General features: G+C 45.7%; 1 protein-coding gene across 1 annotated transcript in view; it reads left to right on the top strand.

Moving 5' to 3' along the window:
* The window catches only part of LOC126428148 (tenascin-X-like), a 105,707-nt gene that overhangs the window by 47,952 nt on the left and 36,420 nt on the right, over positions 1–21,335 (top strand). The window contains exon 2 of the mRNA XM_050090058.1: positions 12,754–13,003. Within this exon, the coding sequence (XP_049946015.1) occupies positions 12,756–13,003 (248 nt within the window). The 5' untranslated portion in view covers positions 12,754–12,755. The remainder of the gene's footprint in view (positions 1–12,753; positions 13,004–21,335) is intronic.

Below are 21,335 nucleotides of genomic sequence, written 5' to 3'. Positions count from 1 at the left end.
GAAACTTTCCTCATGTCAGCACGTTGTAGGTGTCGTCGCCGGCTCCAACCTTGTGTGAATGCTCTGAAAAGCTAATCACTTGCATATCACAGCATCTTCTTCCTGTCGGTAAAATTTCGCGTCTGTACCACGTCATCTTCGTGGTGTAGCAATTCTAATGGCCAGTAGTGTACATTGTACAGCACTTGAATATGTGGAACTTGAAATATTTACAATCGCTGCACAAACACAACTTCATGTCTCACAATACAGCTGTACAAAATGCCGAAAATTGGTTATGACGGTCTGTAGTGCGCATTCCTTCATGCGATTCTAAAACATGTCACTAGACGGAAGCACCAGCTAGGAAACTTGATGCGTTGCTAGGTACAGTACCCTGCAGGTAAAACACACTCACGTACTCTGTGAATCGCCTAAAACTTGCACCGCAGATACTGCGGAAACGGAAGTGCTATTGGTGTGTAGTTTTCACAGAGTGGATTGGTGGTCAGCAGCTCGTATTGTCAGCCAATAACCAGACTTTGCAAAAACAGACGTAATGTCTAATAGGATAGCCACAATCACTGATTTTACAATGGTACTTATAATCCGTCTTGATTGCAAAATGTTTATTCATATGACCGGTTTCGGTTCCTCTAGAACCATCTTCAGATCTGATATTTCGCTTACAGGAGTAACCCGTCCAAGCACAGTAACTTTCACATGCTGCGTCACATCAGCTCCTGTAACCGAAATATCAGATCTGATGACGGTTCTAGAGGAACAGAAACCGGTCATATGAATAAACGTTTTGCAATCAAGACGGATTATAAGTAACATAATAAACAGGTCGGAATTTAAGGAGCTGGGACCTGGATAAACTGAGAGCCAGAGGACGTACAGAGTTTCAGGGAGAGCACACGGGAACAATTGACAGGAATGGGGGAAAGAAATACAGAAGAAGAAGAATGGGTAGCTTTGAGGAATGAAATAGTGAAGGCAGCAGAGGATCAAGTAGGTAAAAAGACGAGGTCTAGCAGAAATCCTTCGGTAACAGAAGAGATACTGAATTTACTTGATGAAAGGAGAAAATACAAAAATGTAGTAAGTGAAGCAGGCAAAAAGGAATACAAACGTCTCAAAAATGATATCGACAGGAAGTGCAAAATGGCTAAGCAGGGATGGCTAGAGGACAAATGTAAGGATGTAGAGGCTTATCTCACGAGGGGTAAGATAGATACTGCCTACAGGAAAATTAAAGAGACCTTTGGAGAAAGGAGAACCACTTGTATGAATATCAAGAGCTTTGATGGAAACCCAGTTCTAAGCAAAGAAGGGAAAGCAGAAAGGTGAAGGAGTATATAGAGGGTCTATACAAGGGCAATGTTCTTGAGGACAATATTATGGAAGTGGAAGAGGATGTAGATGAAGATGAAATGGGAGATATGATACTGCATGAAGAGTTTGACAGAGCACTGAAAGACCTAAGTCGAAACAAGGCCCCCAGAGTAGACAACATTCCATTAGAACTACTGATGGCCTTGGGAGAGCCAGTCCTGACAAAACTCTACCATCTGGTGAGCAAGATGTATGAGACAGGCGAAATACCCTCAGACTTCAAGAAGAATGTAGTAATTCCAATCCCAAAGAAGACAGGTGTAGACAGATGTAAAAATTACCGAACTCAGTTTAATAAGTCATAGCTGCAAAATACTAACACGAATTCTTTACAGACGAATGGAAAAACTGGTAGAAGCTGGCCTCGGTGAAGATCAGTTTGGATTCCGTAGAAATGTTGGAACACGTGAGGCAATACTGACCCTACGACTTACCTTAGAAGAAAGATTAAGGAAAGGCAAACCTACGTTTCTAGCATTTGTAGACTTAGAGAAAGCTTTTGACAATGTTGACTGGAATACTCTCTTTCAAATTCTGAAGGTGGCAGCAGTAAAATACAGGGAGCGAAAGGCTATTTACAATTTGTACAGAAACCAGATGGCAGTTATAAGAGTCAAGGGACATGAAACGGAAGCAGTGGTTGGGAAAGGAGTGAGACAGGGTTGTAGCCTCTCCCCGATGTTATTCAATCTGTATATTGAGCAAACAGTAAAGGAAACAAAAGAAAAATTCGGAGTAGGTATTGAAATTCATGGAGAAGAGGTAAAAACTTTGAGGTTCGCCGATGACATTGTAATTCTGTCAGAGACAGCAAAGGACTTGGAAGAGCAGTTGAACGGGATGGACAGTATCTTGAAAGGAGGGTATAAGATGAACATCAACAAAAGCAAACCGAGGATAATGGAATGTAGTCGAATTAAATCGGGTGATGCTGAGGGAATTAGATTAGGAAATGAGGCACTTAAAGTAGTAAAGGAGTTTTGCTATTTGGGGAGCAAAATAACTGATGATGGTCGAAGTAGAGAGGATATAAAATGTAGACTGGCAATGGCAAGGAAAGCGTTTCTAAAGAAGAGAAATTTGTTAACATCGAGTATTGATTTAAGTGTCAGGAAGTCGTTTCTGAAAGTATTTGTATAGAGTGTAGCCATTTATGGAAGTGAAACGTGGACGATAAATAGCTTGGACAAGAAGAGAATAGAAGCTTTTGAAATGTGGTGCTGCAGAAGAATGCTGAAGATTAGATGGGTAGATCACATAACTAATGAGGAGGTATTGAATAGGATTGGGGCGAAGAGGAGCTTGTGGCACAACTTGACTAGAAGAAGGCATCGGTTGGTAGGACATGTTCTGAGACATCCAGGGATGACCAATTTAGTATTTGAGGGCAGCGTGGGGGGTAAAAATCGTAGAGGGAGACCAAGAGAGGAATACACTAAGCAGATTCAGAAGGATGTAGGCTGCAGTAGGTACTGGGAGATGGAGCTTGCACAGGATAGAGTAGCATGGAGAGCTGCATCAAACCAGTCTCAGGACTGAAGACCACATCAACAACAACATGTGTATAAAGAAAACATTGTTTATTGGAAGCTGGTTCATGCTTAGGACACTTGTATAACCTAAAAGGTATAGGAAAGTCCCTCCGCAACGGCAGTGGCTCGGCGCGATGTAAAAAGTGGATTTGGCGTTCGAACTGGGAGACTCTTTGGTGGGAACGGGACCCAGTCAGTGGGTAGCCGTTGCACGGTACACAAAGAGGGTGCCAAGGGATGCAGTTGGGAGTCGTTTTGCAAGAAATTTTGCCTCGGACATGGATTTGGCTGTTGCATGATAATCTCGGCGATAAGGAATGGCTCTGATACGCTTAAAATCCGTCTCCAAGAAGAAATTGTAAAGAGCATTCAAACACCAAGAGCCGTGAGTAGTTAGCCGCCACGTCGCCTGCCACCACTACTTCGCCACTGCTCCACCAGCTTCATGTATACAGATATGTATAAGAGCATGGACCAGTTAATTTGTGTGTTTTCAATAATAATCTAAGTGCTATAAACCTGTGTTCAAAACCGTAACTTTTATCCTAATCATCAACCTATGCAGGGTCCCCTCCTAAGTGTTCAGGAAACCGTGTATCCTGTTTCTAACAAATTAGTGATCTATTTCTGTGTATTAAATGTGCTAAAATTCAGTGCCAGACTGTGTAAATGTTACTGTCTAAAATACCTGCTTCACGGGTGATAAAAAAGGCACACAAGTTATTTGAAACGTAATTTAGCCTCGATTGCCATCATGAAAGTTTGTTTTTTTTTTTTTTAGGTTAATGGAGCTCAGTGCTGAGAAATTTGCTTTGAAGGATGAAAACATAAACTATTCCAACTGGGGCTAAGAATTAAATTTAGTTGAATTGAAACTCTATTGAAATAATCATAGTTTGACTAGTGATACAGTATCAGTTTATGGGTCCCCACCATATTCTCCTCATATTAGAAAGATAACTGGAATATTACCGCTACTAAAGAAATTCATATATTTCTACAAATGGGAATATGAATACCACGATATTCTCCTCATATTAGAAAGATAACTGGAATATTACCGCTACCAAAGAAATTCATATATTTCTACAAATGAGAATATGAATAGTGTAATTGTTGTATTATTTAATTTTATTTGTTGTATTTATATGTCAGTTAAGTAAGGAACCCCTCCATGTTCCACTTTAGTTCGGTGCTTCTTGGGGTAACATCTCAGTACCGAATCACGTAATGATGGTGATTGTAACTGTTATTATTATGTATCGGGTACAATTTGGCTTTCTATGATTACTGGTTTGTGCATTAATGGCAACTACTGCTACCCACAACTTAGATTGCCCTGTAGTCGTGTCTACCCCGTGTGCTATTCAAAGGGAATCTTAATGAAAGTCACTACAACTACTAATATTGAGTTTTCTTAAACATAATGTTGCAAATTAATGTGCCTAATTGGGCTGACGACCGTTCGATTTTTCATTCGTATATGAACTTTACTACTTTCATTATCCTCAAAGTAAAAGCCTGTTTAGTTTTTCTGTTAATTACAATATATTCAAAATTACTGTCCGATACCTTAATCCCATAGACACACTCAAAATTAAAAACCCTCCCAGAGGCTAACATTAGTTTCTGTCCCAAAACACGATATCTCATAAACGACTCGCACTACAATCCTGCAACAAAACTCCACTAACTTTCTAGTTTACCCTACTTTAAGTTTGTTAATGGTAGTGGGCACTGTTTCGTTTAAAAAGTGTATGTTCTCACAAAAATACAGTACACTTTCTTAGTAGTATTACAATCTTTTTATTGACTAATAACATGAGCCCCTGACTAGGAATCAATTCTGTGAAAACCGCACATCAATAGCACTTCTCATTTCCGCAATATCAGCGGTGCAAGTTTCAGGTGATTCACACTGTGTTATCTCTGGATCACAGGGAGGACACGTTACTTTGCACCAGTGTCAAACAAATGGTCGGAGACTGTATTCCTTTCTATAAACTAATCCTGATTTCTACAGGGTGAAAAGTATTTAAACCGACAAACTCTGGGGCTGTAGGGGACATCAAAACAAATATTTTTCTCTAATGTCATTTTTTCCTATGATGAGTATTTAAACCGGTGGAGGCCGTATTACGCTCTTCAGTTGTAGGCAACTGCTGTCCACCAGTGTAGTAGTGCATTGTCTCTGTTCACTAATGGAGCGATACACCTGGAGTGAGTACACTGATATGGTTGGTGCGTACTACGTAGCGCACCACAACGGACAAGCTGCACAGCGAGTTTTTCAACAACAACATCCTAATCGCCGTATCCCGCATCATACGACCTTTGCTGCTGCGTACCAACATCTGCGTGAGACCGGGTCATTTAGCAGATTACCTGGACAGGGACGCCGTCGCACGGTAAGAACGGTGCAATTTGAGGAAGCTGTCTGCAGCATGTGGAGCGGGATCCTTCAATCAGCACTCGTGCAATTGCATGTAACATGGGGACGAATCAGACGAATGTAAGAACAGTCCATCGAGAGCAATTGTTACGTCTATTTCATTTACAGCGTGTCCACAACCTGGAACAGTGTGAAATGCATCCTACATTTCCATCCTCTGTGTTGTTTACCGATGAAGCAACGTTCCTGCGTGATGGAGTCTTCAACATGCACAATTCGCATGTTTGGAGTGAGGATAACGCACATGCCACAGTTAATAGCGCTCATAAAGTGCCGTTCTTCGTTAATGTGTGGGTCGGTGTTGTTGGGGACTGTTTATTTGGGCCGTATCTGCTACCTAGACCATTAAATGGCAGGCACTATTACAATTTTCTGGCCAGAGCATTACCAGAATTGCTGGAAGACGTCCCGCTCCCTACAAGACAACGCATGTGGTTCCAAAACGAAGGGGGTGCCGGCACATTTCAGTCGTCGTGTGCGTCGATTCCTGGACCGACGGTTCCCAGAAACGTGGATTTGCAGAGGTGGTCCTGTACCATGGCCTGCTCGATCTCCAGATATGTCCCCTCTGGACTTTTTTGTGTGGGGGAGATGCGCAACCTTGTTTACGCAACTCCTGTTGCATCAGAAGAGGATCTGGATGCCCAGATAGTAGCAGCAGCGGGAACAATTCAGGATACTCTTGGGGTTCTTGCCCGTGTCAGACAGAACACGATGCGACGGTGCAACCTTTGTTTACGTGTCAATTGAGGCATTTTTGAAAATATACTGTAATTGAAATTGGGCTGTCATAAAAAATGGAAAAGTGTTCGTTGGTTTAATTAATTTGCCGCCAGAGAGATCTTCCTCTACCGGTTTAAATACTCCTCATTGGAAAAAATGACATTAGGGAAAAATATTTGCTTTGATGTCCCCTACAATCTCCCAGAGTTTGTCGGTTTAAATACTTTTCACCCTGTGTACTGCTTCGGAGCAACATTGCCCAACAAAGAGTCAAAAGCGTTTTTGCGAGATGTACGGTGACCTATTTTACACAGTACTCTCGCTGCTCGATTCTGCTGAACAAACAGTTTTTCTTTTAGCCGCACTGCCTCAGAATACATCCGTAAAAAAAAATTAAAAAAAAAACAAAAAGAAACAAAAAAAACGAAATCGCGAAATAAGTCCGCACTACTATCTTCCGGTCAAGACAGTGAGAGACGTTTCTAAGAGCATAAAACACACACAAAGTAATCGGTATAGCTACAGCTTCTCCCACGACGATAATCATTCTTTTTTTTACGATATCACAGTCGCGTCGGCTACACGTGTCACTGGGCGACTGGCTTTTGTAAGGCTCGCAGACGAGATCTGGCAGAACTTCTGACCAGTGGAAGGCTTTTATCTCACGTAGGCGCGACTCCAGCAGAAACACGCAGGCCTTCCAGCTGAGCTGACAGTAGTTTAGAGTCCGCCTCACGTTTCCCAGCCGATTGCGTCATTACAGGTCGACTGTTTGCGCGAGGCGCACGACATTTGACAGATAACACTCATTTGTTCCTGTAGTATACCACCCTCGTCTCCGCTGTAGCCCTAAGGTGTTGTATCGTAGAAAGCAAGGGAGAGGATGTTACTGTGGGTGGCCGGTATCCTCTTACAACAACACAAATGCACAATTGGATTAATATGACTATGTAAATAAACTGGCAGAGTTACTTATCTTGAATAGAGTCCATGTTCGTGGTACAAGCTCCTCTTGTAGACAATATCGGTAATCTTGCTGTAACACACTTCAGTCATACCGGTACTGCTGGAATAGCACGAGTCCCGCTATGCACTGTCGTAGCCTGTTACTAAGCAAGGCTGCTGTTCGATGAATGACAGATGCCAAACTAGAATGAGTCAGTGGCAGAGGCTGAGCCCCGGTTAGAGGCTGCGGCGGCCAAAACACACTGCTGGACATTAAAATTGCTACACCACGAAGATAACGTGCTACAGACGCGAAATGTAACCGACAGGAAGGAGATGCTGTGATATGCAAATGATTAGCTTTTCAGAGCATTCACACAAGGTTGGCGCCGGTGGCGACACCTACAACGTGCTGACATGAGGAAAGTTTCCAACCAATTTCTCATACACAAACAGCAGTTGACAGGCGTTTCCTGGTGAAACGTCGCTGTGATGCCTCGTGTAAGAAGGAGAAATGCGTACCATCACGTTTCCGACTTTGATAAAGGTCGTATTGTAGCCTATCGCGATTGCGGTTTATCGTATCGCAACATTGCTGTTCGCGTTGGTCGAGATCCAATGACTGTTAGCAGAATATGGAATCGGTGGGTTCAGGAGGGAAATACGGAACGCCGTGCTGGATCCCGACGGCCTCGTATCACTAGCAGTCGAGATGACAGGCATCTTATGCGCATGGCTGTAACGGATCCTGCAACCACGTCTCGATCCCTGAGTCAACAGATGGGGACGTTTGCAAGACAACCACCATCTGCACGAACAGTTCCACGACGTTTGCAGCAGCATGGACCATGAGCTCGGAGACCGTGGCTGCGGTTACCCTTGACGCTGCATCACAGACAGGAGCGCCTGCGATGGAGTACTCAGCGACGAAACTGGGTGCACGAATGGCAAAACGTCATTTTTATGGATGAATCCAGGTTCTGTTTACAGCGTCGTGATGGTCGCATCCGTGTTTGGTGATATCGCGGTGAACGCAAATTGGAAGCTTGTATTCGTCATCGCCATACTGTCGTATCACCCGGCCTGATGGTATGGGGTGCCATTGGTTACACGTCTCTGTCACCTCTTGTTCGCATTGACGGCATTTTGAACAGTGGACGTTACATTTCAGATGTGTTACGACCCGTGGCTCTACCCTTCATTCAATCCCTGCGAAACCGTACATTTCAGCAGGATAATGCACGACCGCATGTTGCAGGTCCTGTACGGGCCTTTCTGGATACAGAAAATGTTCGACGGCTGCCCTGGCCAGCCCTTTCTCCAGACCTCTCACCAACTGAAAACGTCTGGTCAATGGTGGCCGAGCAACTGGGTCGGCGCAATACGCCAGTCACTACTCTTGATGAACTGTGGTATCATGTTGAAGTTGCATGGGCAGCTGTACATGTACACGCCATCCAATCTCTTTTGACTCAATGTCCAGGCGTATCAAGGCCGTTATTACGGCCATAGGTGGTTGTTCTGGGTACTGATTTCTCAGGATCTATGCACCCAAACTGCGTGAAAATGTAATCACATGTCAGTTCTATTATAATATAATTGTCCAATGAATACCCGATTATCATCTGCATTTCTTCTTGGTGTTGCAATTTTAATAACCAGTAGTGTACCTGCTGTGGAGCGTTGCTTGCGAGTCGCTCTCTGGCCTCTCTCGTTAAAGTCTCGCTTGACCCAGCGCCTAATATCGATCTTTGCGCTACATCTTTGCCAAGCGACAGCTTACGCCACCACAGTTCCTGCTATCCGCTAGAAGATGGTGCACGGGAGAGACGATGGTCGAAGCAGTCGCTGGAGGTAGCGAAACGTTCCTAGTGATTAGAAAAAGACACTGTTCATTCCAGTTTTTAACATGAGTCGTCGAACAGACGCACGAAACTATGGGACTTTATCCACAACGTCGCTCTGTTGTAGAAAGTTTGAACAAGATTCATGCTCGCGTATTAAGGCATTTCTGGAGACCTAAAATCTTTGTGGGAATCGGCATGGCATTCGAAAACAACGATAGCCTGAAACCCAGCTCCCTCTGTTCGTCCACGAGACCCAGAAAGCAGCAGATGCTGGCACCAGGTAGACGCCACGTTACTTGACTTCCGAAAGGCGTTTCGAACATAAATATGGAAGTACCCCAAAGCAGTCCTATAGGCATGGGCGTACCCAGCGAGTGGTAGGGGGGGGGGGGCAGCTGCCCCCCCCCCCCTTAGAAGATATTAGAACTCGTTCGCGCAGATCCGGGAGTAAGTTTTTCGTCTTCGGCACGTTACTGTCGGCAGGGAAGTTTATAGAAATACTAAATTTAGCGATAAGCGATCCGCTCTGCTATTCGCAGGCATGTTACGTCGCCAAGGAACAGCGTATTCACTTGTAGGCAGTAAGGGATCATGTCTATGTGAAGTTTCTAACGAAAAACATCGTTTCTCCTACCATATTCAAATGTAAAATGCTTTTCATCTCCTAAACTATTAATTTTTTAGTTACAGCTGACGCTAACTGTAGATTAATAGCAGTTGACGTGCAGCTTATGACAAGCAGTAGACGGCGAGACATTTAGTGCAAGTGATTTATAAAATAGTTTTTAGAAAGTTTCACAAAACTGGCCATCACCGAAAAAACTACCGGGCATTTCAGTAAAAGCCCCAGTAGGGCTGCCTGTAGCCCTTGCTCACTTGCATAATTTAATGAGTCTATTTTCTGGATTGTTACTAAGTGACGAAAAAAGATTATTTACCAAGAAATTATCGGCGGCTAGAGTGCAAGTGGAACGCACGTTCGGATTTTTCACGAGCAAGTTGCATATTCTCCCAAAGAAAAAAAACTCCTTTAGAACACGAAGACATTGTTATTCAGTGCATCTCCTTCTTTCACAACATATTAATCGATAAAGGTAGACCCAAAATCTCCCCCCCCCCCCCCCCCCCCCCGTTCTGATCCTGGGTACGCCCTTGCCTATAGGTCGATTACTTTTCACAGTTTATGTTCACTGAAGCGCCAAAGAAACTGGTATAGACATGCGTTTTCAAATACAGACATGTGTAAACACGCAGAAGACGGCGTTGCGGACAACAACGCCTATATAAGACAACAAGTGTCTGGAGCAGTTGCAGTCTGCTGCAACAATGGCAGGTTATCGAGATTTAAGTGAGTTTGAACGTGGGTTACGGTCGGCGCGCTAGCAATGGGACAGAGCATCCCCGAGGTAGTGATAAAGTGGGGATTTTTCTTTACGACCATTTCACGAGTGTACCCGGTAAAGCATCAAATGTGCGACAACGCTGCGGCCGGAAAGAGATCCTGCAAGAACGGGACCAACGATGACTGAAGAGAGTCGTTCAACGTGACAGAAGTGCAGTCCTTCCGCAAATTGCTACAGATTTCGATGCTGGGCCGTCAACAAGTGTCAGCGTGCGAACCATTCTACGAAATAACATCGATATGGGCTTTCGTAGCCGAAGGCCCACTCGTGTACTCCTCAGGAAATGTAGTCCATCCACGAAGAAGGCAGCTTGCAGTACGTTCGTTGGATCAGTGCCTGAATGTTGCTCGTCAGTCTGCGGATCCGTACCGGATAGGACTGATCGACGAAATACGGAATATGCCAAGAAGAGCAGAGCGTTTCGTTACAGGTTCATTTGGTAAGCGCGAATGGGTCGAGCAAATGCTCAGCCAACTGCATTAGCAGACGCTGTAAGAGAGCCATTGTGCTCCACCGTCTGATTTACTGGACTGGAACAGCAAAACGGGGAAGTGACACTGGTCACAAAGTACCCTCCACCAAACAGCGTAATGTGACTTGGGGAGTGCCGGTGTAGATGTGCAGTCGACAGAAATGTCTATCGAGGAGAAAACTGAGTCTGACTGCGAAGTTATCTGGATGCGGACAAGCGGCCTAGGTGAACTCAAGTAAGTAATCCAGTGTTTCATATGCCACCGTGTCAGTTGTAAAATCGAGGTCTACGCTTAGTAGTGCAGAAACACCCTCATCATGCAATATTAGTTGGAAGAGGCCTTAACCTACAGAGTATACAGTGGTACTTCCAGGGTTCACAGTAGGTGGTACGAGCAAATAGTCTTGTGAAGAAGTTGTAAAAGCTTTTTCCGTAATATGTTTTCGACAAGGCATGTAACTACAAAGAGCACTGACCTTATCGATGTCTGTATACAGAGGAGGATTAGCGATTATGGCGTCATAGTTAACAAATCCATTAAGAAGGCTAGGAGAGTTTTCATGCTGGAAAGAGCAGGTAAGTGGTTGTTAGTATCCTATGAGGGGCGCTCAGTAAGTGGTTTTATTCAGGATTCCAAAACAGCGTATTATTCACCACACGTCTGGCTACAGAACCTTGTTTTTAAACGTAATCTCCGTGCATTGTGGAAGCCTGACGCCACCTTACTGCACGGTACCGCTCATTACAATAAATAGTAAATCAAATGTAAATTTAGAAAGGGCGGCAATCAAATTTTTACTGACATTACTAAGTGGTTCATAGCCAATTCGCTGTCATTAAACTTTGAAAAGACCCACTATATGCAGTTCATAACTTCCAAGAGATTTCCTTCTGATGTGCGTATAAAATATGATGACATGGAAATAGAAGTTGAGAGCGTAAAATTCTTGGGATTACAACTTGATAATAAATTCAGTTGGGAGCAACATACTAACGAACTGCTAAAGCGCCTAAACAAGTCTGTGTTTGCAATGCGAATGATGTCAGGCATAGGAGATATAAATATAAAAAAACTGGCATAATTTGCTTATTTTCACTCCATTATATCATATATTTTGAGGTGACTCCACAAACAGAAAAATTTTTTAGAGTACAGAAGCGTATAATAAGAGTAATGAGTAGTGTAAATCCAAGAACATCATGTCGAAACCTATTCAAAGAATGTCGACGGGATCCGGCTGCATACACGGAAATTATTAGAAAAATAGATACCGTTTGCTGACAGGAGCCACGCTCCTCGATCACATTTTGTTTTATATAAAACATATGACATTTCGTACCTCCAATTCATTTCAGCCACAGACTTAAGATTCTCTTTCATCTGAATTAACAGTTCATACATGTCTTACTACAATTTTCACAGGCAAAAAAGATTTTGAATTATTTTTATGTTTAAAAATAGATGACTTTCTTCAAGTAAAACTTCATTTTGTGGACCACATGCTTCCATTGATCCCCAGTGTCTTCCCCAGAGGCAACAGCATCTTCCATCAGGACATCTGTCCGTGTAAGAAGGCCATAATCGTGCTACAGTGGTTGGTGGAACATGTCAGTCAACTCGCGTTCACGTGTTGGCCACCATGTTCCCCTGACTTGAACCCAGTGGAATACACTTGGCACGCTATTGGGTGCCAGCTCAGCGCCAACAAACCACTGTATATAATTTACGTGAATTGCCTGTCGATAGACATGTGGTACCATATATGTCCTGAAACTTGCGAATCCGTGCTTCGCAGAATCGCTGCTCTATTGAGTTAGAGGGGTGGACCTGAACGCTATTAATGAGCTAATGATAGTGTTTTGGCACATCAGTGTTTTCAGAGTCTGTGTAATTAGTAACGGTGTACTAGTTTTTCCACTCCGTTGCAATATTGAATAGTCTCAGCAGTTGAACCTTTTATTTCGCCTTCATTGCATCGTTGCCCACCTGTTCGTTTTGCAGCGATGTTCCGTTTGGGGCTGGTGCTGTTGGTGGCGGCCGCGGCGCTGCTGGCGGGAGACGTTGGGGTGGCCGAGGCCGGGGTGGTGAACACCGTCAAGGGCTGGTTCAAGGGCAAGCCGGCCAACGCCACCGCCGTCCGCAACGCCACGGACCCCGCCGCCCCGCCGGGCAGCAGGGAGCACCTCGCCAGATACACCGACGGCGCCGCATTCCTCAGGGAGCCCGGCGTCTGTGGCGTCACCAAAGTCCTGTGAGTACACCAGCCCGTGGCTTCGTGTCTGTAAGTACTCACCCTTGCATGGCCGGGTCAGGACCTGACTCTGGATTTGCCAGACAGGCCCCTCTGGCTTTGCCATCGCAGCTACTTTTGCCATATTGTCCTCTTGACTGCAGCAGCTAGGCCGCCACTCTGGCTTTGCCAGGTGGGCCACTCTGGCTCTGCCAGTGCAGCCACCTTTGCCAGGTTGTTCCCTCTGGACTTGTCACTCTGGACCCACTGCCACTGCGAGGCCAGCCTCTCTGACTTTGCCAGCCCGGCCACCTTTCCCGTGTCGTTCTTTCTGGCTTTGCCAGACCACTGGTTGTGGATTTGCCAGTCAGCCACCTTTTGCAGATTGTCCTCTTTGGACTTGCTGGCCCACCGGCTCTGGCTTTGCCAGCCTGGCAACTATAGCTTTGCTGGCCCACTGGCTGTGGCTTTGCCAGGCTCTCTGCTCTGGCACTGCCGGCCTGGCCCGCTCTGGCACTGCCGGCCCGGCCCGCTACGGCTTTGCCTTAAAAGAAGATTGGCAGAATGTGTAGAGGGTGGATGAGAAGTCGCTCCCTAGTTTAAAATGTCTGTAAGTTTTTTAATTAATGAATATCTGCACATGAAACCTGTTATCTGTTTTCAGGACTGTGAGAATATATGTACTCCATATATACTCCTCCGTTGTCAACCAAACGATGTAACTGTATAGGAATGTCATCAATTGATATCTGCAGGAAAGTCATAGGTACATTTCCAAGGACAGCTGTGACCCTTTACTCTAATTCATTCAGAGTGTGTGGCTTTGTTTAACACACCTCTTCTTTGGGCCAACCACATAAGTCACAAAGCGTGAGGTCGGGACTTCTCAAGAGGTTGTGCACCGGGTCCTCACCATCCCAACCAACGTCCTGGGAAGTGCTTGTCCAGCCGTCACAAGCAGTGCAGGCAAAATGAGATGCTGCTCCGTCACGCTGAAAAAGAATATTCGCAACACTGTCCCACTGTGATACTAGTGGTCACACACATTCCTTCAGCATCTGACAATTCCAATCACTTCTCATTGTCTCTTTCAATATGAATGGACCAGTGAGACGATCCACAGTCACATTGCACCCAACTGTCAGTTTTGGCCGACTTCGTGATTTTGTCATTCTTGCATTTGTTATTGCACAGTAATGGCAGTTGTATCGATTCACGAATCCCCCATGGTGGAACACCACTTCCTCACTCTAAATAATGTTCTTGAACAAATCCAGTCAATCATTATGCCATGACAACATAATTTCCTCACAATCCATCTGCCTGTTCAAAGTAGTTCAAATGGCTGTGAGCACTATGGGACTTAACATCTATGGTCATCAGTCCCCTAGAACTTAGAACTACTTAAACCTAACTAACCTAAGGACATCACACAACACCCAGTCATCACGAGGCAGAGAAAATCCCTGACCCTGCCGGGAATCGAACCCGGGCGCGGGACCACGAGCTACGGACCATCTGCCTGTCTCAGTGCTCTCACGATAACTCCCGAATATAATGGGGTTCCAAGATGAGGTCCTTCTTTAACACAACACACACTATGTCCCTGCTGCATGGCGTGCACTACAGTCTGGAACCGCGCGACCGCTACGGTCGCAGGTTCGAATCCTGCCTCGGGTATGGATGTGTGTGATGTCCTTAGGTTAGTTAGGTTGAAGTAGTTCTAAGTTCTAGGGGACTGACGACCTCAGAAGTCCAGTCCCATAGTGCTCAGAGCAATTTTTTTGCATTGCGTGTTGATTTAGCAGGACTGTACGTTGAAGATGCGTCTGCTGCTACATTTTCTGGAGATCACAACACTGAAGGTCGTCGTCAACATGGTTTACAGACAGAGTTGTCATTAGCTTGGTGTGACAATTCCTAACGGTTTTAGCATTAAGCGTGGCATGAGGGCTACCAACACCTTGCCGCCATCGCTGAACGAGGGCTGCACATCCCCACACTTCAAACCAAGAAGTGACCTGGGCGCGCTCTTGTAAAGTAAAGTTTCCTGCCATCTCGTCGTCCAACGTTAGAAAATGCTACGGAAGATCGAGGTTTTCTCAGGGATCTTGCAACCTAACACGACGACGTTCGTTAATAACCATGAACTATCACAAAACGTATGGATATTTAAAACTAGGGAGCGACTCCTCGCCTACTCCATACATGTCAACGGCCTTTCCGCGACGGTAACATCGATTTCCGTCAGATCATCGAAGTTAGGCGCTGTCGAGCTGGACTAGCTCTTGCTTGGACCGTCCTTGTCTGTCGAGTGCTGTTGACGAGTGGGGTGCACTCATAACTTGGGAGGCCAATCGAAGAGCTACTTGATTCACAAGTAGCGACTCCGATCGGGTAAACTGACAACGGCTGGGAGAACGGTGTGCTGACCACATGCTGCTCCATGTCCCTACCCAGTGACGCCTATTGGCTGAGGATGACACGGCGGTCGGTCGGCACCGTTGTGTCTTTCGTGGTCTGTTCTGAAGGCGTTTGAATTGAGATGTACGTGTAGACCAGTGCTTTAGCAGACTGATGTGTTCAGTTATACAGAGAGATACTGGTGTTACCGATCCTTTCGAAACGAGTCTTTGAGTCTGGTCCACGCCTGTGTTCAATTTCGTTTACTTGTGTGAAGCCGTTTTAAACCAGCGACTTTTTTTGTGGAAACAGACTACTCATTGCGAGTGTCCGCCGTGTGCTTGGTTGTAAATCCGCAGCCAACCACGTTGCTGGTGCGTCAGTGATTAACTGAGTGTGCCGAGTGCGGAGTTTTGAAATCTGGAGTATGTTGTAGAAACGTTAGACTGTGGCGTTGTGTACGAACACCGCAGTAGTAACATACTGTCGCAGGGCTCACTTCTATTTTGGTAATAGATTTTGTGCTTTTGTGTCTTTGTAATCTTGTTGTTTTCTTTGTTTTAATGACACACTGCGTATCTTGCACCACAGACTGGTATTTATTCCTACAAGTGTTCTCCCACAAGATTGATAAAGTATCGGAAAGCAGAAAGGTATGTACATTTTACAGTCCCTGCACGAAGAAACACTCTCTCCCATTATGCATGAATAAGAATGTAAATACATGAACTGTTTTAATGAAAGTAGTTTCAGCAGTGAAGAGGCAGAAGTATTTAACTGGGAAAATAATTTTCGATGTTATTTCGCATTGATAAAGAAAACAAGGTAGAAAGTATAAACTAAAAAGACCCTGTTTACTGCCTTCTAAATACAGTGTAATGTCAAACTTCCTGGCAGATGAAAACATTGTGCCGGTGATTGTATGATGATGTGCCAACAGTTGAGGGTTTATGCAGAAGGCCAAACGTATCAGTTTGAAGTAAGGGACTCCAGAATAGACTGAGTCGAAAGTTATTAGCGAAAATCTTACTGATATCTCTGACAGTAGAAGACAGGTATCATTACTGTTGTTGCTAAGATTTTAGGGTAACTAGCTTTCAGAGCCAGGTATGAACACCTGACCATCTTCGATACTGTAAAACGCATCTCTTCTACTTCAAACTCTTAAGCTTACATATTTTGGGATGAGGTAATACGGACCAGAACAAGAAAGTAAGTCCAGTAACTATGGACTCTAAAATGGATACCTTAACTGCTATTGGCACTCGTTCAATAGAAAGGATGTTTTCGCAGTACGAGAGATGAACAAGTGCTCATGTGAACGCACATTGCAAGCGTGTATTCATCGCCATACTGGCGTATCACCCGGCGTGATGGTGTTGGGTGCCATTGGTTACGCGTCTCGGTCACCTCTTGTTCGCATTGACGGCACTTTGAACAGTGTACGTTACATTTCAGATGTGTTACGACCCGTGGCTCTACCATTCATTCGATCCCTGCGAAACCCTACATTTCAGCAGGATAATGCACGACCGTATGTTGCAGGTCCTGTACGGGCCTTTCTGGATACAGAAAATGTTCGACTGCTGCCCTGACCAGCACATTCTCCAGATCTCTCACCAATTGAAAACGTCTGGTCAATGGTGGCCGAGCAATACGCCAGTCACTACTCATGATGAACTGTGGTATCGTGTTGAGGCTGCATGGGCAGCTGTACCTGTACACGCCATCCAAGCTCTGTTTGACTCAATGCCCAGGCGTATCAAGGCCGTTATTACGGCCAGAGGTGGTTGTTCTGGGTACTAATTTCTCAGGATCTATGCACCCAAATTGCGTGAAAATGTAATCACATGTCAGTTCTAGTATAATATATTTGTACAATGAATACCTGTTTATCATCTGCATTTCTTCTTGGTGTAGCAATTTTAATGGCCAGTAGTGTATTATGTGAGCAGCAACAGCACCAGTATACGTATTCCACCGTCAGATACCAGAACGATTTTCGCTTATGAGTCCAGACATCGTCGCTAAGATGTAGAAAATTCATCACGCTACATCATGCCTTCCTCTCTGGCCACACATCATCGGCGTTATCGGTCGCCCTGGTGGCAGGAAAATTCGGCGCTCGGCTCACTTCCCACGAGGCATTAGTGGGGGCGGGCCACTGGAGCGGCTACGGCGACGGTCAACACGCAGACAGCGCCGCTAATGGTGTGCTGTCGTATTCAGCTGAGATAACGTCCTCTGGTGAGTGCTGACCGCGAGGTGCCGTCGCGTTTGTTGTCCCTGGCACTTTAGCACGCTCTGAACGAAGCAGCAGTCCAATCCCCCCTCCACGGAAAAGGTAAATCTGGATGGCCTGGTGCGGCTATGAAGTGTCGTCCTCCCAAATGCGAGTCACATTACTTCTCTACATATTCTCCTCTGAGGGATGGACACTTGGTCCAGCGATCTCCAGCCTTTCCATCCCATCGGAAAAATAGCGTCTGCCAAAATACTCATTGAGTGCACAATCACTTCCTCATATGACGAAAATTTCTTCGCAACAAGCCAAAGTTTCAAGTTATGGAACAGGGAAAAGTCACTTGGCACTAAATGTGTTGGATAGAGTGGACGAGGAGCCAGTTCAAAACCAAATTTATACACTTTTGGCACTTTCATTATTGATATGGGGAATGGTGCATTACCCTGCTGAAAGAATACTTTTTTTGCTTGGCAACGTTGGACTCTCTTCAGCCAGCGCAAGTTTCAAACGATCCAACAATGCATTATAATAGGGTCCAGTTACTGTTCTGCTTTCTCTCAAGTAAACTATAAAGATTACTTCTTGGAATCCCAAAAAACAGTGGCCATCAAAACAATGGTTCAAATGGCTCCGAGCACTATGGGACTTAACATCTGAGGTCATCAGTCCCCTAGAACTTAGAACTACTTAAACCTAACTAACCTAAGGACATCACACACATCCATGACCGAGGCAGGATTCGAACCTGCGACCGTAGCGGTCTCGCGGTTCCAGACTGAAGCGCCTAGAACCGCTCGGCCACATCGGCCGGCGAGTGGGCATCACCTTACCGTCTCACAATACGGTCTCTGCCTTGTTCGGCGCACTTTCAGCGGTCTTCGTCCATTGTTTTGACTGCCGTTCTGAGTCTGCTGTGTACCTGATGGATCCAGATTTTATCAGCAGTTACAAATGGGCGCAAAAAGTCTTGCGGATTGCGATTAAACATCGCCAGACGTTGTGTTGAAATGTTGTGCCGGATGCGCTTTTGGTCGACTGTGAGTAATCGTGGCATTCACCTTGCACACAGCTAGTTCGTAACTAATACTCCATGCAGAATACTATGCACTCGCTCAGTTGGAGGGAGAGGGGGGGCGGTGGCTTACTGAACTGATGAGGGGGGAAGGACTAATTATTTATAGCACCGTACTGGTTTTAGCGGAGCGAAAACAAGACGCCCTGTAAACGAAGCAAGCGAATTTCGTCCAAATTTTCATAACCAAACTAAAGATGGCAAATGGACAAATACCGTATCAGATTCACCAGCGTGAGTTCCAGTCTCCCCCCCCCCCCCCTCCCATGGGTCCGGGGGTAAGAATAGGCCCGAGGTATTCCTGCCTGTCGTAAGAGGCGACTAAAAGAAGTCCCACACGTTTTGGCCTTTGTGTGAAGCCCCCCTGTAAGGTTTGACCTCCATTCTTCAAAATTTTTTCCGAAGAGCGGGCCAATTGGGGAAGGGCGCCTTCATAGTGCATCGTGTCCATTGTGCCTTGAGATCTGTAGCCCACTTTCTCGTCGTCGCATTGCAGTCCCGCTCATTCTCCAACTCTTGTGCGAGGACACCTTCCTCGATGCGTTTTCCACCATGCACTATGCAGTGTCGCTTTCTGCGCTGACGATGACCATGGACTTGTTTGCACTTGATATCTAACACAGTAGCCAGTCCGTTGTGATGGGGCTGCCATGTGCCCTGTTGGTTGTAGCCCCCTGACCACACAGGGATCGCTCTGCTGATGCCTGCACCCTTAACTCCCCATGTATGCCAAGGAGTAGATGCCTGTCACCCTGGGGCATCTGCACTCCTGACGATTGCCATCCTGCCTGGTGGCCTTTGTTTTGATGAAGACTCAGTTTTTTGTAGACCACTTAGAGGAAAATTTTGGAGAGGTGGACGGACGTCTTGTCCAAAATGCGGTCAGGGTCAGTCTTGAAAAAAACAGCATCCTCTACCCAGACACGGGCATTACTCACTTGTGACAAGCCAGGGGGTGTTTCTGTTACCGCCACGCTCTAGAACTTAAATGTGGTCCAGGGTATTATATTCCACAGGGACCTTCTTTTGCAGTCTGACGACGAGCTGCGCGCCAACTTAGAGCGACGTGACATTCATTTTGTCTGGCGCGTCCATCGGGGTCTGAGGGATAATCAGGTTGCCACTGGTGCCTTCATCTTGGCCTTCGAGGGTGACACATTGCGCGAGAAGGTCAAGGTGATAGTCTATAGCTGTTATGTAAAGCCATATATGCGGTGCTTTAAGTGCTCGAAGTTAGGCCGTATTTCTTCCCACACTTCGAGCGCCACAGGTCGATGTTGTGGACGTTCATCACATCCCAATACTACATGTGCCCCGCCTCCCATCTGTGTCAACTGTGGCGAGCATCATTCCCTTTGCTCGCCAGACTGCAGGACTTTACAGTGCAAAAGGAATACAAGACTCTGAACCGACTGACCTACACTGAGGATAAGAAGAAATTTGAGCGTCTACATCCTGTGGCTATGACTTCGTCTTACACCGCCGCTACGTGAACAGTTGTAGCCCCATCCGTTCCACGAATTACAGTTGGTTCTCTGAGCCGGAAGACTACACCTGCCCCCTTGATGGTAGGGGCCTGTTTCTCCCACACCACCTACCTCAGGAGCACTACCCCCTCCCCCCAACTATCGGGGACACCAGCCGGAGAAGCGTAAGTCGTCTTCGGCACCTCTCGCTAGGAAGGGGTTCCTTGCGTCACTCCCTCCCCAGGTTTCTGCTAGTGGGAAAGATGACTCCCGTCAGTGGCTGAAGTGCCCAAAAGTAGCTGGTCGTAGGGCTTTACGATCATCCTCAGTCCCGGAGACTGAATCAGACAAACCTTCCCAGCCAGAGAAACCCACGGAGCAGCGAGAGAAATCCAAAAAGAAGGCCCCCAAGACCAAGGGACTTGCGGTGGCACCCACACCACCGCTACCTACAAGCTTTGCTTGTGCGGATGAGGTGGAGATTCTGGCGTCCGCTGAGGACCTAGATCTCGCGGGACCCTCAGACACCATGGATAACACCATGGATACAGACTGCTCAGGAAATAAATCGTTGGCAGCAGATGACCCCGAGGTGTAAACAAATGAAATATGACAAATTAACTGTTTGGGATTTTTTTCCTTACTTTTATGGCTGAAAGCTTGCTGCCTGACAAATTTCTATGTCAACGGGAACTTATCTGTAGGTTTTGATGAGTGAGTTTGAGTATCATATTTTAATATGTGACACAAAAGGCCATATCTTTTGATTGCATTGACTTAGCAGCATAAGTGTTCTATTCCCCCTTTCGGGGCTTAGCTGCTTCACGCATAGCAACTTGAACTGGTGTGATCTTTAACAGTCAAATGGGCTTCCTTCGTATAAACTACTATAAATTCAAGACATTTCGACAACAACAGACGATAGGAAAGCAAATAAAGTGTCAAAAAACATCTTAAATTTGTATACATATATGTATGTACAGGGTCACAGTTATTGAACTACACTCCTGGAAATGGAAAAAAGAACACATTGACACCGGTGTGTCAGACCCACCATACTTGCTCCGGACACTGCGAGAGGGCTGTACAAGCAATGATCACACGCACGGCACAGCGGACACACCAGGAACCGCGGTGTTGGCCGTCGAATGGCGCTAGCTGCGCAGC

This window comes from Schistocerca serialis, chromosome 12, assembly GCF_023864345.2.
Source record: "Schistocerca serialis cubense isolate TAMUIC-IGC-003099 chromosome 12, iqSchSeri2.2, whole genome shotgun sequence".
NCBI lineage: Eukaryota > Metazoa > Arthropoda > Insecta > Orthoptera > Acrididae > Schistocerca > Schistocerca serialis.
This window is presented reverse-complemented; position numbering and strand designations above follow the sequence as displayed.